Here is a 23,001-nt window from a genome sequence, read left to right as displayed (position 1 = left end):
CGGCCTCGTGGCTGCAAAGTGGCCGCACGGGCCTCACATGCCAGTGGGTCCTCTCTGTTGCTCTTGCTGCCCTCTCCCCACAAGATGCCTTGTGGTCAGCTTCTGATTCCCATATTTCTTTGGATTTGAGGTGCTGTTACTTGCAAAAACCCAACCCATTCGAAGTTGTCTTTTTCTTACAGGGCAGAAATATTGGCTTGGCCAAAAAGTTCGTTCGGTATTAAGTAAGAGACGCCTTTTTCATTTTCACCAAGAACTTTATTGAACAACATATTCATTAACCGAGCGAACTTTGTGGCCAGCCCCATATAAACTTCATCTAAACTTCCTGCAGATCAGCCAACCTAAAGAGATGCACTGTTATGAAATGTACTATGAAGAAAGAAAAATATTTAGTTGTGCATTGATTTGATGCTCAGCCATTGATTGAAAGATGTATCCCAATTTTAGACATGTTGAAATGTTAAGGAAAAAAGAGTACATTTTCGTGATGATGAAAGAATAGCCTTGCTCAATTCCACAATTACATCAGTTACTTTGGAAAATGCTCTAATCAGGCACCATTGTTACAAACATCTTGTCGGGCTCTTAAATCCTAGTTTCGTAAATGGAGCAGTGAGTATGTGTTTAAATTATATCAAGAACTATAATGCTTGCTTTTGACAGACATGGCTCTTATTTGTCCACATTTAGCCCTAAGATTCTAAAACGTTTACTTAGAGAACCTTTGAGAGCCCCAGGACCAGGGTGTGTTTTTATCCCTTGTCTCCCGTTGGAAGGTGTGTGGGCAGGGTGCACTCTCCCCAGGCCCCCAGGCGAGGCCTGTGCCCCCTGGGGAAGCCGCCCCTCATTCCTGGACGGTGGCGTCTCACGGGATGGAAGGAGTGAGGGTTGCAGAGACGACGTGCGGTCCTGGTGCCGCCTGCTCTGCCTGTGTTGAGTGTAGCCTTGCTCGGCCATCGGGGTGGAGATGAGGGAGCGGCGGCCAGGACTGCAGCCACGAGCCCCACGTGCTGTTGGGACTGAATTAAGTGAAGCTACAACCTGAGGCCCTCAGTCGCAGCAGCCACGCCTCAGGTGCCCGGTAGCCGCTTGCAGAACGTTGTGTTGTCACAGGAGTCCTGTCCGCAGCCTGTGCCTCCCCACTCTGCATGGATTTTAGGGCCTGGCAGAGGTGTCGGCACCAGGTACACTGAGGGGCTTGGAAACCTCGCTGCTGTTTAGGGGCAGGATGGGAAGAGTGGCGTCAGGGCTTAGAAGCCTGACCGACTTGATGTTCTTTTCTTTAAATTAAGCGATCAATATTCACTGTTAAAATTAGGCGATGAATACAAGCAAAAAGAATTTAAAAATTACAAGTAATCTTGTCATCTGGAAATACAGTTGACTTTTTTTTGTGTTGTATTTAATGTTGTTTCCAAATGTTAAATATAATCAGTGGTATAATGAGCATCCTCTCGGGCAGTTGTTTTCCCTCTAAAATGTATCATCTTTTCTCCTTTTCACTTTTAAATTTATACATATGATGAGTACATTCTTGTAAAAACCCAGAATTCCAGCAGCGCCCGCGTGTGGAGTAGGAGGTGGCCATTCTCACCAGCTCATCCGTCACCTGCAGGAGGAGGCCTGGCCGCCTTGGCACGTGGCCTCTTAAACCTTCTCCTGAGTTACGTGCATGCAGGGCATGTCTGTCACCTGTCTGTCACGGAGCCTCCCCTTGCTCTTCTTGGTGGGCGGACGGCGCCCGTCCTGACCCACGGCCCTGCCGCGAGCGTGTGTTGGGGGGTCCGGAGCCCAGGTGTCCAGGCGTGGGGTTCTGGGCTCAGCGAGGGATGCCTTTCTCTTGAGATACGTTGTCAGCTGATCCCAGAGCGTGAGGTCCAGCCCGAGAGAGGCCTGGTCTTTCTGAACAAGTCCTTCCTGCTTCTGACATGTGCACTTGACGTTCGCTTTTTAATTTGTTTACACTCCGCATGTCTTTTGTTAGAATTTCTTGGTAATTATTTGACTCTCTCAGTCTTTGCGTTGCGATTGTCATTTTTGTGTTGGAGTCTGGAAAGGCCTCCTTCAAGTTCGAGATAGCTGATGATTTCCCTTGCTTTTTTCCCCTGACTTCTTCTATTTGATGTTTTCATTTAGTAATTTAACTCTGCGTCTGTGTTATGTTTTCAAATGTAGAACAAGGCAGGAAGCTAACTTCATTGGTTTTCCGCTGCTGTGTCAGGATTAGGCTTGGCTACAAAGAGTGAAAGTAACAGAGTGGTGGTGCCCTGATCCCAGGGGACCAGCCCACCTTCTCCCTCTGCTGCTTTTCTCAGCCTTGCGGGGATCACGGTTCTGGAGGCCGGCCACAGGCCAGCACGCTGGGACTAGGGAAGGGGAAGGGGAAAGGGCTGTGGGAGCTCTCCCCTTAGGAAACCCTCCGAGAAGGTCTCCCCAGGGCCTTCTGCTGGGGCCTGGCAGATGCTCCCTGGCCTCGTAAGCGGCCTGGGCCCTCCAGGCGATCGTTGTTCCTGCTGGTTTTGAGATACCACCTCTCTGACCTATGATGGAGGAATTTTTCCATGGTGGTCACAGCATAGAAATTTCCTTGGAAGATTTGGAGGCTGAAAGCTAGTGGGGTGACGTGAGCTCTAGGAGATGCGGTGACTAAATTGTGAGCCATGGAGGAGACTTGGGTGTGGTTTTAGGTAGACGTCTTGTCATCTGTGAACTTCCTCTGAGGTTCTGATATGTGAGAAGAGTAACTGTCCTCGTTTTCAAGTAGAAAAGATCAAAACTTTTCACAGACATAATTCAGCAAAGCACTTTGGAGAACCAAACGCGTGTGTATGTTCAGTGCCGGAGGCGATGGCTGCACACGCGGCCGCTGGCACTTACTGTGAAAGTGTGTTGTCCTAACCATCGTGGGTCGTTTCTTAAAGTGAGGAAGCTACTTGTAATGTGGTACTGAATAAATAATCCCAGCTGTTTTATTTATCACTGTTTACATTTTTTTAAAAGGACAGTTGGCCATTTAAGTAATTTCTGCTGACAAAGCAAGGTATCCGGTACAGGGGTAAACTGTTTCTTGGATGTTGATTTTTGATGACATTGTACAGGGAAGGTAGATCTTAAGTGACAAAGTCATCAGCAAAATATGCATTTTATCATAACTTGATTCATCCCACACATACTGGTTGAATGCTCACCGTAAGCAAGCGATGTTCGGCGCTGAGATCAGGCCCCTGGAGGTCACCTTCCCTGGACAGAGCCTGGCCGCGGGGCCGGGTCACCACACCGGCTGGAGGGCGGGGCGCTGCTTCTCCCGCCTGCAGGCTCTGTTGGGCTGCCCCAACCCACACCTGCACTGCCTGCCCCACCCTTCCCAGCCCTCCGTGCTTCCCCTCTCCTCTCTGCGTTCCTTCCACCAAGAGCCTGAGCCGGAGGAGCAGCTGCAGGGCTCTCTGGATCTGCCCGGGCCTCACGATGGTTGTTAGACCTGCTCGTGTCCTTCTGCTGCACCAGTGGTGCATCACCCTCCAGAGCCACGCGGTCCTCAGGTGGCCCCAGCGGTCGCGCAGTGCCTCCCGGTCCCTGCTTGCCTCGAGTAAGAGCCTGCAGGGGCCGGGCCAGAGCCACCCTGTCCAACCAGGCCGCCAGCAGGATCCCTTCCATTCCCAGAAGGCAGAGCAAAAATACTCTTCCTAATATTTGTTACAGCCGTTGCTAATTTTTAGATGCAGTTTAATACAAATTTCAGGTAGGCGTTTCATTAGTGTATCTTATTGGTGGAACCCAACTCTGAAATCAGGAGGCGTGTGCTCTGCTGGCACTCCGCTCTGGGATGTGGGCACACCGTGGCCTCGTTACTCATCTCTCCTGAATCAGGAGGGGAGGCGTGCTTGCCTGTCACAGAGAAGGAGCGCCCTTCTCAGTGACAGGCAAGTCAACAGAACATCTGACGAGACTGACACTGTCACACTGGGCCGTGTCCGTGCCTCCTGGGAAGCTGACGGGCGACTTTTCATGTTGTTCTTTCACATGTGACAGTTCTCTCCACCCTGCAGGCGCAGACTGGCAGTGACATTTTGGCAAATCGGAATGGCCTGTTTCCTAGATGGTTTAATGTGTTACATTTGTGGGGTGTGGATAGGGTTTTGCCACACCAGGTTTGCTGTCCTTCTTCCGTGTCTCTGGGCCAGTTGCTTAGGTGCTCTAGGCCCATATCCTTATCTAACGTCTCTATGCTTCTGTACTCCTGGTGTTAGCAGAGCAGCGCTGAGCTGCAGGAGAGCGTGTGCTCTTAGTGCTTTGATGGACTGACTTCTCAGCGAGGTGACGGCTGGTCCAGTGGCACATGCTGTTGCCCCGAGGAGCCCTGTGCTGTCTCCTGACAGCTGCCCGGTGACAGTGTTACTGTCACTTGTTAACAGGGGGAGGTCCCCGGTGTGGTCACTAACGTGACACATCTGGTCCTGCTGACGACATTGCCGAGCGCTGGGAACCATCGGCCACGCCGCCGACGTGACGTGCCTGCTGAGCTGCTGGAAGAGATGCAGTTAAAGGCTTTAGGATGTAGTTGGCGCTGGGTAGTTGTTGAGATGTTAGAAGCTCGACCTGGTAAATCGTGGAGTTGGGTAGATATTTTGGAAAAATTATTGCATTTTAATGTTGCATGACTTTCTACCTTTTTGGGCTTACTAAAAACGGGACTCATGGCTGAATCAGCAGCATGCTTGGGGTGAAGTTTTGCGTGATTTTTTTAAAAAAAATTAAACGTGATAACGTCAGGGGTCCAATCAGTGATGGCCTCACTGACCTTGCAGATGCACTGTGAACAAGCGTGTCGGGCGTTTATTTCCTGTGTGTGTCCCATGTGTGCTGTCAGCGGCTTCGAGTAGCTTTTAAACTGAGTGTCAGGATGGTCACTTCAAGTGAGTAGTGGGGGTGGCAGTCCTGAAGGTGAGAGAGTGAGGTTGGCCTCAAACAAGAGCCGAGGGCAGGTGAGATGTTAGACATCCTGTCCTTACCTTTGTCGTTTGGCGCTGGAAGGTCCTGTTAAGTGTTGTCTGCTGTCGGGTGGACTGTCTTGCTAGCTGTTGAGCTAACTAACATGATAGTATTATTGAACAAATTTCGTTTTGTCTTCTCTTTTCCACGCTAATAATCAAACTTAGAACGGAAGCAGCTAGCTTTGACTTGACGTAACTCCTAGGATCGCGTTATTTGCTTGCCCGTCTTTAAATCCCTGACAGTAACCGAGGGTGGCCTGTGCTTCCTTCCTGGGTCTGCGGCCCAGATCCTCGGGTGAGACTTAACTCCCCGTCGCTGCCGCCGGGGACTGGCAGAGACGTGAGTTTGGGGGCAGGGGTGTGAGGCAGCTTCTGGAGCCCGCTCCTTTCTCCTGAAACCATTGCTGTTTAGACCTTTGTTAGGAAAGACCGAGAGGGAGAGAGGGCCGAGCTGACTCGTGTCCCTGCACACCTTGGTGCTGGCCTCCTTGCGGGAATCGTGAGGGGGCTGCTCCAGTGCTGAGTTGAGTGGGGCTTTCTGCCCGAGAGATGTGGTCGTGGGCCCTGGGTGCGGGGTCTAGGGTGTTGTCTGCTGGTGGGCCAGGCAGACCTGGCTGTCGAGACTTGGGGCCGCCAGGCTCCCGAGGACACACGTCTTCCTGGCCTGGCCTGTCTCAGACCCTTTAGTGAGGGTGCCCATGGGTGCAGAGCACAACCCGGACAGGGTGAGAAACCCACTGGGTTTCCCTGCGCTGCCTCAGGTGGGATCACCCTCCATCTTTCACGGATGGAGTTCTCTCAGTTCGTTCATGTAAAGTCCCTGAAATGTTTCTTTTGAATAAGCCTTTAAATGCCAATTGAAAGTTTTGATATTTATATCAACAAAATTTGCTTGTGTTACTCTGTGGTGCTAAACCGTACCGTGGAATTTCATCCACCACAGAGTGTTCATTTCATTATATACTTTCAGAGGAAACAAGAAACTGGATTTTAAGTGGCCAGAAATATATTTTAGTGTCATGCTGCTCTAACAGCAGAATGAGAAGTGTGGTTAAGCTTAATTGTAACTCTAGTTTGTTTCTCTTTTGTCCACTAGACTTCATGAGGAAATAATTGACTTTTATAACTTCATGTCCCCTTGTCCTGAAGAAGCAGCCATGAGAAGAGAGGTGGTGAAAAGGATCGAAACTGTGGTTAAAGATCTTTGGCCGACGGCTGATGTGGGTATACCCTTTGCACTTCTGTGTCGCTACAAGTTCATGTCAGCACCCTGTGGCCGCCTGTGTCTGTGGATCAGTGCAGACGTGGCCAAGGCCATGCTTCCAGGTTCCAGGGGGTCCTGAGATGGGTGGCCGCCCTTACCGAGGAGCTGGTTAGAGACGCACGCGCCCTGCCCCTGCCCAGTCAGAAACCCTGGGCCTGCCCAGGTGGGATCTCTGCCGAACTTTGGTGGTTCTGACACCTTCAAGTATGAGGACCATCGGCCCGAGGGAATTCCTTTTTGGAACAGTGTGGTTATTCTTCCTGGTTTAAGTTTACCTTAAGATGAGAAGTTTTACCTCTTCCCTGCGTCACGCATCCTAGCGTGTGTTCCGTTTTGTGAAACTACACACTACTTTTCCAGAGAGCGAACGCGTGTACGTTGAGATGCGGTCCGTGGGCACTTGGAGTGCGGGGCCAGTGGGAGACGGCCCTCTGGCCGGCCCCGGGCTTCCCCTCCAGGGCACAGCGACACACGGCACTTCTGGCTTTGCACTTCGGTGCCCTGGGACAGAGCCCTGCCCTGTGCCTTCCCCGGGCTTGAGCCGCGGGGCTCTCAGCAGGCCCTGGCTTTGTGGGCTGTGGGCGAGGCCAGGAATTGTTACGCCCGTTGGTGCTGAGTTGTTGAAGATTCCTTTCCGGGTCTAGAGGAGTTTGTTTGACCGCTGGGCCCTCGCAGCGTTGCTGCGTGAGAAGGGGCGGGGCAGGGCCGTCCGCGTGGCCGCGTCTGAGACGCTCCCTCTCTGTTGCAGGTGCAGATATTTGGCAGCTTCAGCACGGGCCTCTATCTTCCCACCAGGTGAGGCCCAGCTGCACCGCCGCGCGGAGGACCAGGGTTGGGTCTGCATAGCCGGGTGGGTGTCTGCACGCGTGTTAAGGCTAAAGTAGGTTCCTTGCATTCAAAGCTAAGGCTAGAGACGCGCGCGAAAGGAAGAGACGGTGGAGCACGGAGGGGAGATTGCAGGAAATAAAAATTTAATGACCGTTATGGTAACTGACTGCTTTGCATTCTTCCTCTTGCACTTAATGTGGTGGGATGCAGAGCGCTGGCTCCTAGGAGCGGGGGGAAGTGAGAGCCGTGGGAGCAAGTGCGGTAGAAGACGGTCTGAGACTTTTGGATTTGTTTTTGAAAAGTTCATCTTATGTTTTAATGAAGATTCAAGCAAACTTCTACTTGAACAGTATTTTGTAAGGATTTTTATTGGATAGAAAAACGTCAAAGAAGTTTGCATTCTAAAGCCGTTCTCCAGTGTACCCTTGTCAAGGACGCTTCAGTATCTTAGTTTTATGTGCATCGTCTTATTAAAAGCTTATATTCTCCCAAGCCACTGTTAACGCTTGGAGGCTAAAGAGGCCACAGTCTCAGGATTTGGGTTGGCGTTGGCAGGGCCAGCGGGGAGCTGGACAGATTCGAGGTGTCCAGGAGCCCGGGCCAGTGCAGCCGTGAGGGCCTCGGTTGCCTCGGGGTGCGGGAGACTCGGTCAGCGTTTGCTTTCTGCCTCTGTTACGAGAGGCTCGTCAGCTGCGCTCTCTCACCGAGTGGGAGGGGCTTCCCGGCACGCCGTCTGCCTCTCGGAGGACCTGCGGGCCTGTGCCGGGGCGCGGGTCTGCCGGCCATGTGTGCCGCTGTGTGGGGAGGCGAGCAGGGCTCACACTCGCTTTTCTCCCACCCAGCGACATCGACTTAGTGGTCTTTGGAAAATGGGAGCGCCCTCCGCTGCAGCTGTTGGAGCAGGCCCTGCGGAAACACAGCGTGGCCGAGCCGGGCTCCATCAAGGTCCTCGACAAGGCGACGGTAAGCGCGGGTTCTGGGCCCCGGGCCGGTGCAGGGGCTCTGCGCGCCTGCAGGCAGCCTGCGTCCCGTGGGGTTAGCTGATGTGGCCAGCGGTTTCTGGCTGCGTGTTTGAAGACTTCCCTACTTGTAGTGTAAACGCGCTTGTATTTTTTTGTGGTTAGGAGTTGAAGCTGAGAATGTTTAGACACCATCTGAAGTACAAGTTGTGAGAGCACCAAACTGTTCCTGCTCTAAAATGCATGATGGGGTCGTCTCTTGTGAGGCCGCGTAAAGAAAAGATATTAATACCCGAAACGAGACAGATTCAGACGCTGCCTTTTGTGGAGAATGTGGCAGAATGATTAGACTGTGGCATTTATCACGTAGAAAAGGATTACCATTTGCCAAGTTATACTTCAGAGAGAGAAGCTTGCCTGTTCCTTTCATCGTTCCAAAATTGTACACACGTGAAAACTGTGCTTCTCTCGGGAGAAGATGGAAGATGAGGCGGCTTTGGAAGCGCGGGCCCAGGTTCACCCTGGTCCAGGGCCGCCGACAGCCCAGGAGCTCCGTGTTACCTGCCTGTTGTGTGCAGGTTATCAGAGTCTTGGCTCTGCCCTTCTGTGGGTCTACCGTTTGTCCCGTCGTGTTGGCCCCTCGAGAGTGCACGGTGGGTGGCCGGTGGTCTCTGACCAGGTGTCCTTGTTTAGGTGTAGAGCAGCTGAGGAGGCTCAGCCTGAATGTCTTGGGTTCCAGAACTTTCTGGAGGACAGACCATGTGCTGAATAGATGCTGCAGGAGCTGCATGGTCAGGTGGCCTCATTGCTGTCACACACCTCCTCAGCTGCTGGAGGCCCGTCGTAGGCCTCCACGAGTGTCAGCTGTTGCCAGGCAGCCCTCTCTGCCGGGCAGCCTCACCGGCATCTCATCACGGGCCCTGAGCCCAGCGTGAGAGCTGTGTTTAAGGTGGAAACTGGTCTATTTTGAACAACCACCACAAAATAAGTATTGCAGTGTTACTACTAATCTCCAGAATCTGGGGCTTCAACACATGAGCGAGGGTGGGGGCGGGGAGAGAGAGAGGGAGAGAGAGAGAGGGAGGGAGGGAGGGAGGGAGGGAGAGAGGGAGGGAGAGGGAGAGAGAGAGAGAGAGAGTGTGTGTGTGTGTGTGTGTGTGTGTGTGTGTGTGTGCGTGTGTGTGTGTGTGTGTGTGTGTGTGTAAGGCAGGAGGGTGCCAGGAGTGATTTGGGGAGAAAAGTCTGTGTGTATAGAAGAGACTTCATAGCTGTGTCCAGAGGTGCCGGGGAAGATGCTGGCTCCTGAGGAGTTTACCACGTCCGGGAGGTGTGGGCCCTTGACCACAGGCTCCTTCTGAAGCAGTTTTGATCAGTTCTTTGGGAAAGTGTTTTGTCTCTTCTGCCTCCTTGGACCTCGCCCTGCCTGGTGGTGGAGGTGATCTCCAGGAGAGACTGTCACCACCCGCTGGCCTGTCCCTCTTACACGTGTCCTGGGCAGTTTGCCCCCAGGTGTATATGTTTTAGAGCCCAGAGCAGGTGTGCACTGAAGAGCGTGTTCCTCTGTTGACTTCCGGACATTTTAAGCCTTTCGTGAGACCCCGATTGTTTTGGCGGAGGGAATGTCCTTTTTTGTTCCTTAGAGGCTGCCTTTTTTCCTGGAAGACACAGTTTTGTGTGGGGCAGGTGTGGTCTGGTTGCTTGGCAGCTTTTATGAGGCCGGTTTTGGGTGCCTTTTGGTGATGATTCTTGTTACTGAGAGCATTTAGAGAATAGCCTTTTACATGATTTTCAGGGGAAAAAAATGTTTTTAAGTTAAATTGTCTTAAAGAATGAAAACCCACAATAGAGTTGTTTGGAAAAACAATATTAGTACAAAATATAATTTAAAAAACAGCTTTGAAGTTACTTTGAACGCTTTCAGAAATTCTAGCAAATGTGATTTGGGGACCAAAAGCTCTGCCCATCCCCAGGCGCTCATGGGGGGACAGGGCCTTAGCTGGCTTCCCCTCGCGGTAGGCAGGCTTGGGGAGCGCAGGTCCTGCAGAGAGCCCGTGGTTGATGCTCGGTCACCAGCGAGGCGCCGGGTCAGGCCGGCAGGGCGGCAGAGATGAGCGCTAGCTGTTGTCGGATGGGTGGGCGGCCTTGGGGGCTCATGGGGTTGATGCTGGGAAAGTCCCTTTTCTTCTCATCTTTACAATCTGGGGTTCATGATCTCTAAGCCCCTTCTGTGTATAAGGAGAAAAACCCTCTGTACAACTTGGGAAACATCTGATGCCTGACCGTGGAAGACGTTGCCTATTAAAGCACAGTTTTCTGTTTTCTAAAGCACAATTAAATCCTTGCAGGTGCCGATAATAAAACTCACAGACCAGGAGACGGAAGTTAAAGTCGACATCAGCTTTAACATGGAGACTGGGGTCCGGGCAGCAGAGTTCATCAAGAATTACATGAAGGTGCTGTCTCAGCAAGTTAGCACCGTAAAAACCAGGGGGTGATAATCTTTAATGACAAAGACTGTAGCAGTTGAATTTATCCTGCAGTACTATTTCTAGAGACACTTCGAAACTACAGAGCTGTTTTGCAGATTTGCCTTCCTTGGCTAACCATTTCATACACTCGAGCATTATTTTAGAGCACTTTGTTGAAATATTCTTTCTGGTTATTACAAACTGACCATCCCTGTAGCTCAGCGTGCCTGATTGCAAGTTGAGTACATCATAGTGGAGTGTATGTAGATTTGCTTACTTTGGGTGGGCTTAGTGCCTAAGGATGGGACGCATTCACTGGACTCTGACCAGGTGTGTGGTGCAGTTAAATGGAGAGTCCTTCCCTCCTGTTGCCGTGGAGGTGGCGAGGCGACCCCAGCCCCATCATCTGGACCCTGCCTCTGCCCACAGTTTCGGGACCACGTGCTCCCCTTCCCTCTGCACCATCCCGCTTGCCTGAAGGGTCATTTCTACCCCAGCAGAGCAGGAAAAGCAGCAGGAGCTTCCACATCCCTCCACCCACTTCTCAGCCCTTCTGCCCTCCACCCTTCGCCCTGCGTTTGGCGATGCTGCCTTCTGCTGGCCTCCTGCTGCCCCCCTTGCCCCTCTCACGGGTGCTTCTGAGTGCTGGCGTTTGCGCACTGCCGCACACCCACCCGCAGAGCCCTGGGAGGAGAGGCTCATTCTCTCCCCAGCCCCACTGGGCTTGGGGTCTCCATGCAGGCTCCCCACCTCACCCCTGCTGAGCCATAAGCTGGGGGGCGGGCCCAGCGTGGCCCTGACGAGCCCCTCACATAATTCATTCTCAGGCCCCTACGGTGTGAGGATGATTGGCCTCGAGCCTTCCGAGGGGCAAGAGGATGAAGGGAGCTTCCTGTCTGCCATGTGGAATTTGCTGGGTGAGAAGTTTTCAAAGCTACAGGATCTAACCAGATGATGTTTTTCTTTTGGAATTTGCAGAAATATTCATTGCTGCCTTACTTGATTTTAGTACTGAAACAGTTCCTCCTGCAGAGGGACCTGAATGAAGTTTTTACAGGTGGAATTAGCTCGTACAGCCTAATTTTAATGGCCATCAGCTTTCTGCAGGTGAGTGTGCTTTCTCGCGAGAGAACCCCTGACCCTGAGGCTTCCGTGGGAGTGCCCTTCCTTGACGCTCTTACCGGCTGCTTCATGGGTCCCAGCTCCTCGCTGTCCCTTCGGTATTCTGTTTGGTGTGGTAGAAATTGACTTCTAGTCTTCATCATAAAACTCTGTTTTGATCAATACTATTTCCTTTGCTCCTTCGTAGCTTATTTTTGTATCCGATTTAACTGTTGGAGGGAGGGCTTATCTCGTTCTGTCAATCGGGTGTATATTGATCTAACCTTGAAGAAACACTCTTTATATTTAGAAAAATTTCATGCCTTGAGGGACAGTGAAACACTATTTTTCTCGGTTCTTGACTATGATTTATACTGCAAAATTTGTCTCAGAAAAATAGTTGGCTACCACAGAAGGTAAAAAAATACTGAAGAGGGCTTTTTTTTCTGAGTGATGAAAAGTCAGTATTTTGTCTTTAATTATCTGTTGTGCTTATTTTGTTGAGTACCATGGAAAAATCAATCAAGAGAGAACCTCCCTAAGTATTAAATGCTGTGATAAACTATACTTATACTACTTTTTAGACATATATTCTCTAAGTTAACGGAGACATGAATTGCCCCGTTTAAATTTACTGGAATGAAGGACTGCGCCTGTGTTCTAGCTGCACAGCACCGTCCTCCATATTTATCAGCAGGTTTACATTTGTGGTTTTATGTCCAGAATTTGGTCATTTTTCTCAGTGTCATTAGTACAGCTGACAGTAGGATTGCTGGTCACAGCGCCTTTCACCATGTTGATTTCCTTGGCATGTTTTTGCAGAGGTGCTGTAAGAACAGTGAAAAATGGAGTTCCGCGCCCATTTTCTTACCGTTCTAATGACACTGCCTTGGCCTCCCCTTTCACCTTGGAGATGCTGCCCTTGTAGCCGTTCTTCCCGAGTTTTCGGACATTATTTTTTTTTTTTACGGTACGCAGGCCTCTCACTGTCGTGGCCTCTCCCGTTGCGGAGCACAGGCTCCGGACGCGCAGGCTTAGCGGCCATGGCTCACGGGCCCAGCCGCTCTGCGGCATGTGGGATCTTCCCGGACCGGGTCACGAACCCGTGTCCCCTGCATCGGCAGGCGGACTCTCAACCACTGCGCCACCAGGGAAGCCCCGGACATTATTTTGAACAGAGCATGACGTTGTGCGCTTAATTTATCTCCTCCTGTTTTCCTGATTGAAACTCTTCCAGTACCCTTGTAACGGACCACTGCCCACGTCTGTGGTGCTGGGCTCCTCGTCTGAAGTGACCATGGAGGCCGCACCTGGCGGGGGCGGGGTTGCCGCTATCCCCTGCCCGTCCCTTGGTGCCTTGCCCGCCCTGCCTCAAAGCCGTGACTGCTGTAGCGTCTGTGTTCATTTCACGGCTCATTGAGGTCAGGAGGCCCAGCCTTGCCCCGGGTGGGCTCTCAGCTGGATGATTTTTGACTAAGGCCAGGAAAATAAGGAAGGGAGAAGGTAAGGCAGAAGTAAGAGTGCAGCATTGTGCCTTTGTAAGGTCTTCCGAACCCTGAAAACACCTGCAGGCTTTAGAAACCGTATTTCCTTGAGGAGCCCTGTGCTATAAGCATTTTCAGCCCTTGTGCTTCTGCTGGGACTCGGACTTCTACGTCCTTTGGGACTTGACCGTCCTTTCCTGATTGCTGCTGTGCAGTGTGACTTGCTGTGTGAGGGCAGTGCTGTCTGCTCGGTCCAGCAGCATGGCCATGTGTGCTTACGGGGCGCTGGCAGTGTGGCTATAGCAGACCAGCAAACTGAATGTTTAATTTGTTTGTTTTAATTCGTTTAAATATAAATACTCACGTACGGCTCGTGGCCGTCACAGTGGGCAGCGCAGGTCCCTGTTGCTCACATTCGTGAGCCTCTTAAATTAGTGACACACGGGTGGGGTCAGTAGACAGGGGCTTGGAGCTTCAGAATAAATCCATCACCTGCTTCAAGAAAGCGTGGTGTGGAGCCGAGGCTGACGCGTACCCGTATGCCCGGGCAGGGATGTGAGTTTGCTGTAAATATCAGGATGCGGTGCTGATGCGGTGCTGACTACCATACACAGTTAACAATAACCGTTTCACGTTGCCCTGTGGTACTGTTCAGTCTCGCACTGCCCCCTGTTGGCTGTATTTCAGAACAATGGAATTGAGATTAGAATCCGTGAAAGCGCCTCCACCATCTAGTGACTCTAAATTGTGCAGAACATGGTCCACTTATTTATCAGTGTTGGGGAATTTGCGGTCCATCAGATGTCTGTGTAGGAAGTAGCTATGTGGGTTACAGATGTCAGAGAATTAAAGTATAATATAGAGATTCAGGGGAGAAACTTTTATTTCTTTTGAGCACTCGATTGGCAAAAGATATCCAGGCTCTGTTGGCGCCTCGTGGCTGCCTCTGCGAGTGTCCTCACGGTGCTGGTGGGCAAGCGAGGGCCACCGGCTGTGTGCATCCTTGGCAGGCTAGCCGAGGCCGCCTCGCGCAGCTGTCCCTAGAGAGTGACCAGAATCCGAACAAACCGTGGATGCCTTGCTTTTACAGTTGCATCCAAGAATTGATGCCCGGAGAGCTGATGAAAACCTTGGAATGCTTCTTGTAGAATTTTTTGAACTCTACGGAAGAAATTTTAATTACTTGAAAACTGGTATTAGAATAAAAGAAGGAGGTGCCTATATCGCCAAAGAGGAGATCATGAAAGCCATGACCAGCGGGTACAGGCCGTCGATGCTGTGCATTGAGGACCCCCTGCTGCCTGGTAAGGACCCTCGCCTTGCACTCGCCCCAGCATGGAGGCATCGCGCGCCAGCCGGGTGTGGAGGGGCATCCACAGGCCCCCGCCCCCCCCCCCCCCCACACACACACACTGAGCCGAGGGCATGTGATCTGATGTGGGTTCCTGCTGTACTGACAGAGTCAATGGTGGCACGTTCAGAATTCATTCTTAATGCTTCTAATTAACGTACTGTAAAGTTGCAACTTTGTTTACTTTCTGTAATCAGAAGAACATAGAAAGTGAGAATTAAGAAAAAAATTTATTTTTTCTGAATAGAAAAGTGTTACGTATCCATCATAAACCATCTGCTTCCCGGAAGTTTGTCACATAGAAAAGTGAAGTATGCCCTAATCCCCTCCCTTTCGATGTGTTTTTCTCCAGTTTTCCATACGTGGATATTAACATTGATTGTTGCCTCCTTATTAATTGAATGGCGTCACATAATACCAACAGACTGCAGCTTGTCATTTATTTAAACAATGCACGCGAGACCCTTTTCCTCTGTGCATGGGGAGTGTTCGTTGTAAGGGCTTCCTCCTTGCAGACCCCGAGGCAGGTTAGGATGCTTTACACCCACACCTTTGGTGACCGTCTTTTAAATCTTTGCCGATCTGATGAGACCGTGCAGTACACGTTGTGACGTACCTTACAGTTCTTTAATGATGAGTGAGGTTAAACACGTGGTTACCATCAATTGCACAAAATGTTTATCGAGCATTTATTAGGTGACACAGTGTACTTACTGTTGGTGATCAAGTCAGTGACAGACAAGTGACAGGAAGGGTGGTGGAGGTTAGCTCCAGGCCCACTGCCCTTTGTGTTACTTTTGTGTGAGCTCATGTGCTTTGCCCATCTGTCTGCTGGCCTGTCCTCACTGACGTTGTAAGGTCCTCTGTGCGTCAGGGGAGCCTCTCTTTGCTGACGCGCTGTACTTCTGTCTCTTGTGTCTGTATCTGGTATGTTTTATTGTTTTGCTCCTGTATATGTTTTCCAACATCCTCAAATTTATGATTTCTGTTTTGTGTTGTGGCTTCTGGGGTATGAAATTTATTTCTTAAAAGTCTTTTGAAAGACGCTCCTCTGTGATCTGTAAGTGCTGTAGTCCACACAGGTGCTTACCCCTCAGCCCAGCAGGACAGGTTTCTCTCACCGGTTTGTCTGTTTGGATCAGTTAAATGGCAGGCAATTCCTTGGTCTTCAGTGTTTGCTGAAATATAACTGAAAAATGAAAACCCACACAGTTACTGGGTTACATTATTATTAAACCTGGAAAGGAGGCAGTTCCAGTACTTAAGGATATATCTCCTAAAAAACACCCTCACCTGAATTGTGAAGGGCGAGTTACGTGTAAAAATTAAACTTGGAAACCCTGCCATTCTTAACAAGAGCCGCTCCTTGCCTGTGGCTCTTGCCGACTTCAGTGGCGGCTTCGTCTTTATTTGCCATCCACCCAAGAGTTCGGCCCGGCACCTTCTGTCCTCGAGGGTTTGCTCCTTCAGGCCCCCTCGGTGCTGACAGGTGCGGGGCTCAGGCTGACCTGTCCTCTCGGGCAGGCCCTGGCCGTCTGGTTAAGGTTGTGCCTTGGCTCCATTGCGCTTCCTGCCATCCGGGGGGTGACCCTACCGTTTGAGGAGCTGTCACTCCGTCTCCATGGATGACGGCTCCTTTAACGGACATGGATCCTGATCTGATGGTGAGAGGGGCCCTCGGGCTGCAATGCCCCCAGCTGCCCACGGTGGTGGGCGCTGTGCACATCCTGGCGCCCGATCCAGCTGTGCTGAGGGGTCTGGAGGGTGTTTCAGGGCTGGGAGCCTGTGTGGGAAAGGCTCACGCGAGAGGACCACGCGGCTGGGTAGCAGCTCCCACGGCAACCTTTCTGTTTCAGGGAACGACGTGGGCCGGAGCTCCTACGGGGCCATGCAAGTGAAGCAGGTGTTCGACTACGCCTACATCGTTCTCAGCCACGCCGTGTCGCCGCTCGCCAGGTCCTATCCCAACAGAGATTCCGAAAGGTAGCCCTGTCCTGGGTGCCGCAGCCTCTGCAGCACCGGTGCCCTGGCCTCTGTCGTTTGTTGACGGGTGTGCCACCCTATCTTGGGAGAACTGGGAAATACTGGTAAAGGAAGGCCTTTCAGGAGTTCAGGATGGTCATCGTGCTCAAGGGTGGAAAATTTTTTATTTAGGGAGTTAACATTTTCTCAGGGTGTTAGTTTTGGGGAGCTCATTTCTGGCTTTTAAAGCTGTGGCACGTGGTGCTTTTTCTCAGGCCGTCTTCAAAATGTGGGTGCTCAGCTCCGAGGGACACGTCTGCCCCCCGCCCCGGCCCCTTCCTGCACACTTGTCCCCCATTCCCCGTTTTGAGTGTGCACTCTCGTGGTGTATGCTTTGATTGGCGATGAGCAATATTTCTTTCTGAGCCCAGATGCTGCTGCTGTGGTGGAGGTGGAGGGACTTGGAGGGCGAGGAGAGGGGAGTTGAGAGGAAGGCTGAGGTGATGGTCACCAGTGGTCACCGCAGCAGGACCGCCACCTCCATCCTCGGCAGGTGATGGAGACAGTGGCCTCTGAGGCCTGGCCCCAGCGGTGGTTGCACAGGGCTCTGCGGCCTCAGTCCACTCAGCGTTTGCAGGCAGAGCTTTGGGCCCGTGCTGGGCTCTCGCTGTCTCGCCCGAGTGCTGGGAAACGGGACCCCTGTGGTCACTGGGGCTGGGGAAGGCGGGCTTCCCTACTCGGCCCCGGGCTTCAGCCGTCTTTTGTAGATAGACGTAGGTCCAAGGATTTCTGCCTAAGAGCACCCATTTTTTCTGTCCTGTGATTGCAAAGTATGTTTGGGCTCAAACCCCGGAAGTCATACAGATTTGTAAAATTATTTCAGCTCTTTGCCCGCCTTTCGCTTAGTGAGGTTCTGTGTTAAAATGTAAAGTAGCTGCTGGGAAGGACTGTTGACTGCCCGTGTCCTCCTGCTGCAGCACCTTAGGGAGGATCATCAAGGTGACCCAGGAGGTGATCGACTACCGGGCGTGGATCAAGGAGAAGTGGGGCGGCCGGGCCCACGTGCCGCCAGACGCCGGTGAGAGGCCAGCCCAGGGCCGTTGCTGCGCCGCCTGACCCGTCGGTGCAGCAGTGTCTCTTTGTCCCTTGGTGGTAAACTGTTCACTCCAGGGGCACCTCGCTTTCTGTGAGAGTTTCATTTAAAACTGTTAAGGTTAGGCCAGTGCTGTACAGTAGAAATAATGGGTGTGCCACACGTGCAGTTCTAAAGCTCCTAGTAACTGCATTGCCAGCGTGGAAAGAAGCAGGTGAAATTAATTTTGATAATATATTTTATTCAACTTCTAGTGTTCAGAATATTAACATTTGCACAGGTAGTCAATATACAGAGTTACTGAGATTCTTTTTTCGGTACTGTGCCCTTGAAATCCAGTGTGTTTTTATACCTAGAGCACATCGTGATCAGGGTTTGTGCAATTTCCAGATGAAACTGTACATCCACGTTGTTCCAGGCCTATTTAAATGTTCTCCAGTAACTGAAATGTAATTTTAAAAATCAATCGAAACGAAGTAAATTAGAAATGCGGTTTGTCAGGCCCCTGAGCAGAGTTTAAGGCGCGGCGGGGCCCTCGGGCTGAGGTGCGTGACAGCTCTGTCTTCCCTCCATAGACGACAGGATTAAGACCACCGAGCGGACGGGCACGTGCGAGGGGGAGCAGCCTCCGCGCCGGGACCCCGAGTCGCCCTGCGGCCCACGCCTGGCCCTGTCCCTGCCCAGCCCCCAGCTCCTGTCCTCCGGCTCGTCTGCCTCCTCTGTGTCCTCGCTCTCCGGAAGCGACATCGTGAGTGTTTCTGCTGGGAGTGTGTGTGTGTGTGTGTGTGTGTGTGAAAAACGCCCGCAGCAGTGAGTTTAAACTCTACCCCCCTCGCTTTATCGCTTGCTCTGTGTGCCTGAGGCCACCCCGCGTGCGCGCCCAGCGGTCCCTGCTGTGCCTAGAGCCTCAGGTGGCGGGCATGTGGCCCCTCGGGAGTGGTGGGCCCGCACAGCGCGGCTGCCGTGGGTCGTGTCTCACCCACTTACTGGGAGATGAGACCTTGCAGTCTGGGCTCTTCTGCATCTCCTTTACGTTCTTCTTCGCTTACATTCTTCTGCCCAGGTCTTATGACTCGGGGGAAGCCTGGGCAGACTGGGGCTGCCCACATCCCAGGACCCTGGGGGCTCACCCTTGGCCGCTCCCGTCGATGTTAGGGGCACGGGCCTCGGGTGCAGCCATCCTCTTGTCACCCCCAGGATTCGGACACGCCCCCCTGCCCGACGCCCAGCGTGCGCCAGTTCAGCCTCCAGGTGCCTGCCCCTCTGCCGGCCAGCCTGCCTGCCGCCCTGCCCGTGCCGAGCGGCAGACCTCAGTCGGCCACGCCCAGGACGCTGGTCATGGCAACTAACACCCAGGTACGTGGCTGGTGACAGCCCCGGGACCAGCTCCCAGCTGCTGCCTGCGCTGTAGGACTGGCTGATACGGTAGAACTTAGAGAAGCAACTTTCAAAGTCTCTGGAAGTTCCACTTCCGTCTTGTCGGAAATTCTCATCTTCTGTGGGTGGATAGGATGTAATTGTTGTTCAAGGGACGTCCGTGCAGTTGAGGCCCGCCAGGCCCTGTGTTTGCAGCGAGGGGACTCTTGGTTCCCGGGCACCGAGGTGGCTTTTCTGCAAGCGTGGGGCCACCTCCCTGGGGCCATGCTGAGAGAGGGACTCCGCTGCCGTCCCTGGGCAGAGACGGACACTGTCCTTGCTCTCCCCTAGATTCTCAGTGTTTACACTCTTACTAAGTTTTGATATAAACTTTGACTTCTCCACATTATCCATTAGGCAGTATTTATAGGTTTTTTTTTTTTTCTATTTGAATATGTCCTCTTTTAAAAAATTTAGACAAAATTAGAGCGTTAATTTTAAATATTTTAAATTTGTACCTGCTTCCCAAATATACATCAATTACACGTATATAAAGCCCGTCCCGTTAATTGACTTCTAAAGTAGAACCCGTTTCCACAGTGTGGGGTATAATCTGAGTAAAGCAACGCGGATGCGTGCGAACGTATTGCCGGGTTCCTCTGCGTTGCTTGGCTCTCCATCCAGCAGGGCGTTCTCGGGACACGCCTCAGGCCGCGGGGACTGAGGGCAGCGGGCCCAGGATGCGTGGAGGCGGCCATCAGCATAGCACCCCCAGAAACCTTCAGTTGCTGCGTAAGCGTGAAATGAAGAGGCAGGTGCCTGCGCTGTGAAAGTAAACTGCCACAGATGATGAACTTGGCTCTAACCTTTCCTTGGGCTCAGCTCCCTCGAGAGCTGCGTGCCGATCCGTGCTGCCCGTGCTCTCCCTCCAGGATGCTGGGGATGTCGGGGGGATGGTCAGGGCCACATGCTGTGCCGGGTCCCATCTGTCACCCGCACGGACAGTGAGTGAGGCAGAAGCTAAGGTCATTCAAGTTTTAAGATGAGGCTCAAAGCCCACTTTCTCATTGTATTCCCAGACTTCAAACATTACTTCCAGTGGGGTAACTAAGGGAAATCCCACTTGAAAACCTCACGTGTACAGTCTCCCCTGCCCACTCGGGGTGCAGTGGGGACTTAGAGCTGGGGCCGCAGAGCCCCCACGGAGGAGAGGCCGCGGGTGTGCTCAGGCCCCGGCGTGGGGGGGGAGGAGGTGTGAGGAAGGGGCACTGTGTGTGCCCTGCAGCCCCCGAGCGCACCCCTGAGGCCCCAGCTCCTGCTGCAGCCGCTGCCCCGGTGGCCACGGTCACGCTCCAGAGGTCTTTGGGGCAAATGCATCCACTTCTAAGACGAGAGCAGTGAGGTTGTTGAAAGTGAGTGGAGGGGCTCCCACCAGCACCTCTGCCCCGTGACGGGCCAGTGATGCAAAGACGGAAGCGTTGGGGACTCTGACGAGAGCGGGGAGGGTGTCCACCCCGTCTGTGGGCCTTCGCTCGGGCCAGCCTCACGCCTGTCATCTGCCTTGCTGAGGGCTCTTTCTGGAGACCAGGGGGCACAGGTATTTTGATGACTGTAATGTTTTTGAATTGTTTGGTCTTCAATGAATATTAAAACCTCACGACTTGGGTGACTGGACATACTTCACATCGTCGTTGCTGTTTCAGAGTATAGAATATGTCCGATTCAAAATAAGATGTTGTAGTCGGGCACAAGCTAAGGGGCCTGTTTGCAAATGGCACCCTCGTCGGCGCCCATGGTAGGGACGGGCTGGTTTAGCCTGTGTTGCGTTGGTGCCTCACGGACGTCTCTGCTCGTTCTCTCCCAGACCAGGTTTACTATACCTCCACCAACGCTCGGGGTGGCCCCCGTGCCCTGTAGACCAGCTGGCATCGAAGGAGCTCCAGCGCTGAAAGCTGTCCACCACGTGTCTTCCCCGGCCGTCCCATCTGCGCCGCCCAACGCGCTCTCCAGCCCTCACCTGTATCACAAGGTATGAGTCCTGTCCGCCCGGGTCCTGGGTTCCCACCAAGCAGGTTTGTGATAGCCCGGTGCTTAATGCTTTCTCCACGAGAGGGAATTCCACAGAGATTCTTTTTTTTTTTTTTCTTCTCTGATCATTCAGCTTCATGTTTGCTTTCCCTTGTAACAAACAAAACTTTACAAGTGTTAAGAAATTATTTCAAAATTTCGTATAGTTTAATTCATCACGCATCTCTTTTTTCTATTGAATTTGTTAGCATAAAAATTATGTTTGAAGTGAAGAATATTTTGATTTCCCATTTTTCTGTTAATTTACACGCTAAAAGAACTTTGGTTTTCAAGAAGCAGATGATGAAACCAGGAACGATCACGCCGTGAGCAGTGTTGTCTTCCCACAGTTGCACTCCCTCCCTGTTCTTTGCCGTGGGTGCCCTGGGCAGAGGGCCTGGCAGGGCCTGCGTGCGATTGGTTTTCTAGTGACCGGGGTGGGGTGGTCCCTGTGAATGCATTTGTCCATTGCCCTGTGGCTGCTCTAAGTCCAGATCCCACACATTAGAAACTTGGTATCAGGAAGACAGGTCGTTGTTAAGGTGCCAGGATGTTGGAAAGAACCATGACCGTGTCCAGGCATGGGGGTCGGGGTGCGAGGCCCGAAGGCCAACGCGCCCAGGCTGACGGCGCTTGTCCACCTCCGCGCTGGTCAGCGCTCTCTGTTGCTTGTCTAATCACATTTGCCAGTAAGTTTTGATCCCTGAGGGTTGGCTCTTTGGACCTATGTCACTGAGTCCTGCTTACCTTTTTCATTTAGAGTTAAGTAATAGAACGTTCCTTCCTGGATTTATCGCTACCTGGCTTGCTACGCTGATCTGTTAGAAATACTCAGGATGAAATTACAACTTTGCAGAGGGCAAAAGTGCTCTTCCTTAATAATAGCATTTTGGCTTTCCTTCTTAACCCCCTTCTGCTGGTTTTGCTCTGGAACCTTCCTGAGACCAGCCATGTCTTCCCTGGTCTGCTGTGCGTGGGGCTAGGCGGCCTGGGAGCAGCCTGCACACACCCCACTGACACGGAACCCGCTCGTGTGTTTCCAGAATGTCATGGTCGAAGTCTGGGGGAGAAAGTGAGAGGGACCCTCTTATCTCTGTGGACACGTAGAAGCAGCTAGAAGTGAGGTTCCGGACGTATTTGGATATGAACACGTGTGGTTTGAAACAGGCCCACAGTTCTCGTGTTGACAAAGCTCTGGGTCAGGGGTAGTTCCCCGTGTCTGGAGGTAGCAACAGGAGTCCCTGTGAGGCGTGAGCGGAGGCTCGCTGTCCGTCCCGTCGCGTCTGGGGTCACGTGCACACACGCAGCGGGCCACCGTGCGCAGCCTGCAGCCCTGCCCGCGGGCCCGCCGCCCTTCAGACCCCCCAGCGGGGTCGTGTCTCCTTCTCGCTCGGGCTCCCAGCCCACGGAGGCGGCGGGTCTCCACGTGGGCCCTGTCCAGGATGGCCTCCAACCCTGTGTCCCTCTTGGTCCCCTCAGCAGCACAGCGGCATGAAACTGTCCATGAAGGGCTCCCACAGCCACGGCCAAGGCGGCAGCTACAGTGCGGTGGGCAGCGGAGGGGTGCGGCCTCCCGTGGGCAACCGGGGGCACCACCAGTATAACCGCGCCGGCTGGAGGAGGAGAAAACACACACACACGAGGGACAGCCTGCCCGTCAGTCTCAGCAGATAATACTCCTGGTGGCGCCACCCGGCCCACACCTCCCAGACTGGAGCCGGGTGGCCTCGGCGCCCCCGGGACCTGAGACCAGCACCCAGCACGCCAGCCGGGCCCCCGGCGCCCTCGGCTGCTCGCTCTGCATGTTCCTTGTGCGGCGGCCACGTCCGTCATGAAGAACGGCTCCCGTGCTCGTCTGTGGAGCCTCACTGGACGTGGACGCTGCCTTCTGCCTTCCCAGGAGTCTCCCTTCAGTGCTGGACCAGGAGCTGCGGGGACGGACGGGGCCTTGGCCTTTCTCGGTACCGTGTCTGTCCTTTGCGTTGGTACTTCATTCCACGTTGTCAGAGCAACGGAGATCGAACCCCGTTATTTGTTGGGAGGTCATCCTTGTTTTACTGCCCTCACATTTTGT

The 23,001-nt window shown here is 52.7% G+C and overlaps 1 protein-coding gene across 1 annotated transcript in view; it reads left to right on the top strand.

Moving 5' to 3' along the window:
* Positions 1-22,601, top strand: part of TENT4A (terminal nucleotidyltransferase 4A) — a gene marked incomplete at both ends in the record, with an annotated part of 42,660 nt that extends 20,059 nt beyond the window's left edge. The window contains 12 exons of the mRNA XM_082835923.1: positions 6,091-6,214; positions 7,007-7,053; positions 7,929-8,049; positions 10,391-10,498; positions 11,492-11,620; positions 14,189-14,402; positions 16,306-16,432; positions 17,389-17,489; positions 18,080-18,252; positions 18,702-18,860; positions 20,725-20,889; positions 22,407-22,601. Of these exons, the coding sequence (XP_082692049.1) occupies positions 6,091-6,214; positions 7,007-7,053; positions 7,929-8,049; positions 10,391-10,498; positions 11,492-11,620; positions 14,189-14,402; positions 16,306-16,432; positions 17,389-17,489; positions 18,080-18,252; positions 18,702-18,860; positions 20,725-20,889; positions 22,407-22,601 (1,663 nt within the window). The remainder of the gene's footprint in view (positions 1-6,090; positions 6,215-7,006; positions 7,054-7,928; positions 8,050-10,390; positions 10,499-11,491; positions 11,621-14,188; positions 14,403-16,305; positions 16,433-17,388; positions 17,490-18,079; positions 18,253-18,701; positions 18,861-20,724; positions 20,890-22,406) is intronic.
* Positions 22,602-23,001: the final 400 nt, after the last annotated feature.

The sequence above is a fragment of the Leucopleurus acutus genome, assembly GCF_964270905.1.
Source record: "Leucopleurus acutus genome assembly, chromosome: 3".
Lineage (NCBI taxonomy): Eukaryota > Metazoa > Chordata > Mammalia > Artiodactyla > Delphinidae > Leucopleurus > Leucopleurus acutus.
This window is presented reverse-complemented; position numbering and strand designations above follow the sequence as displayed.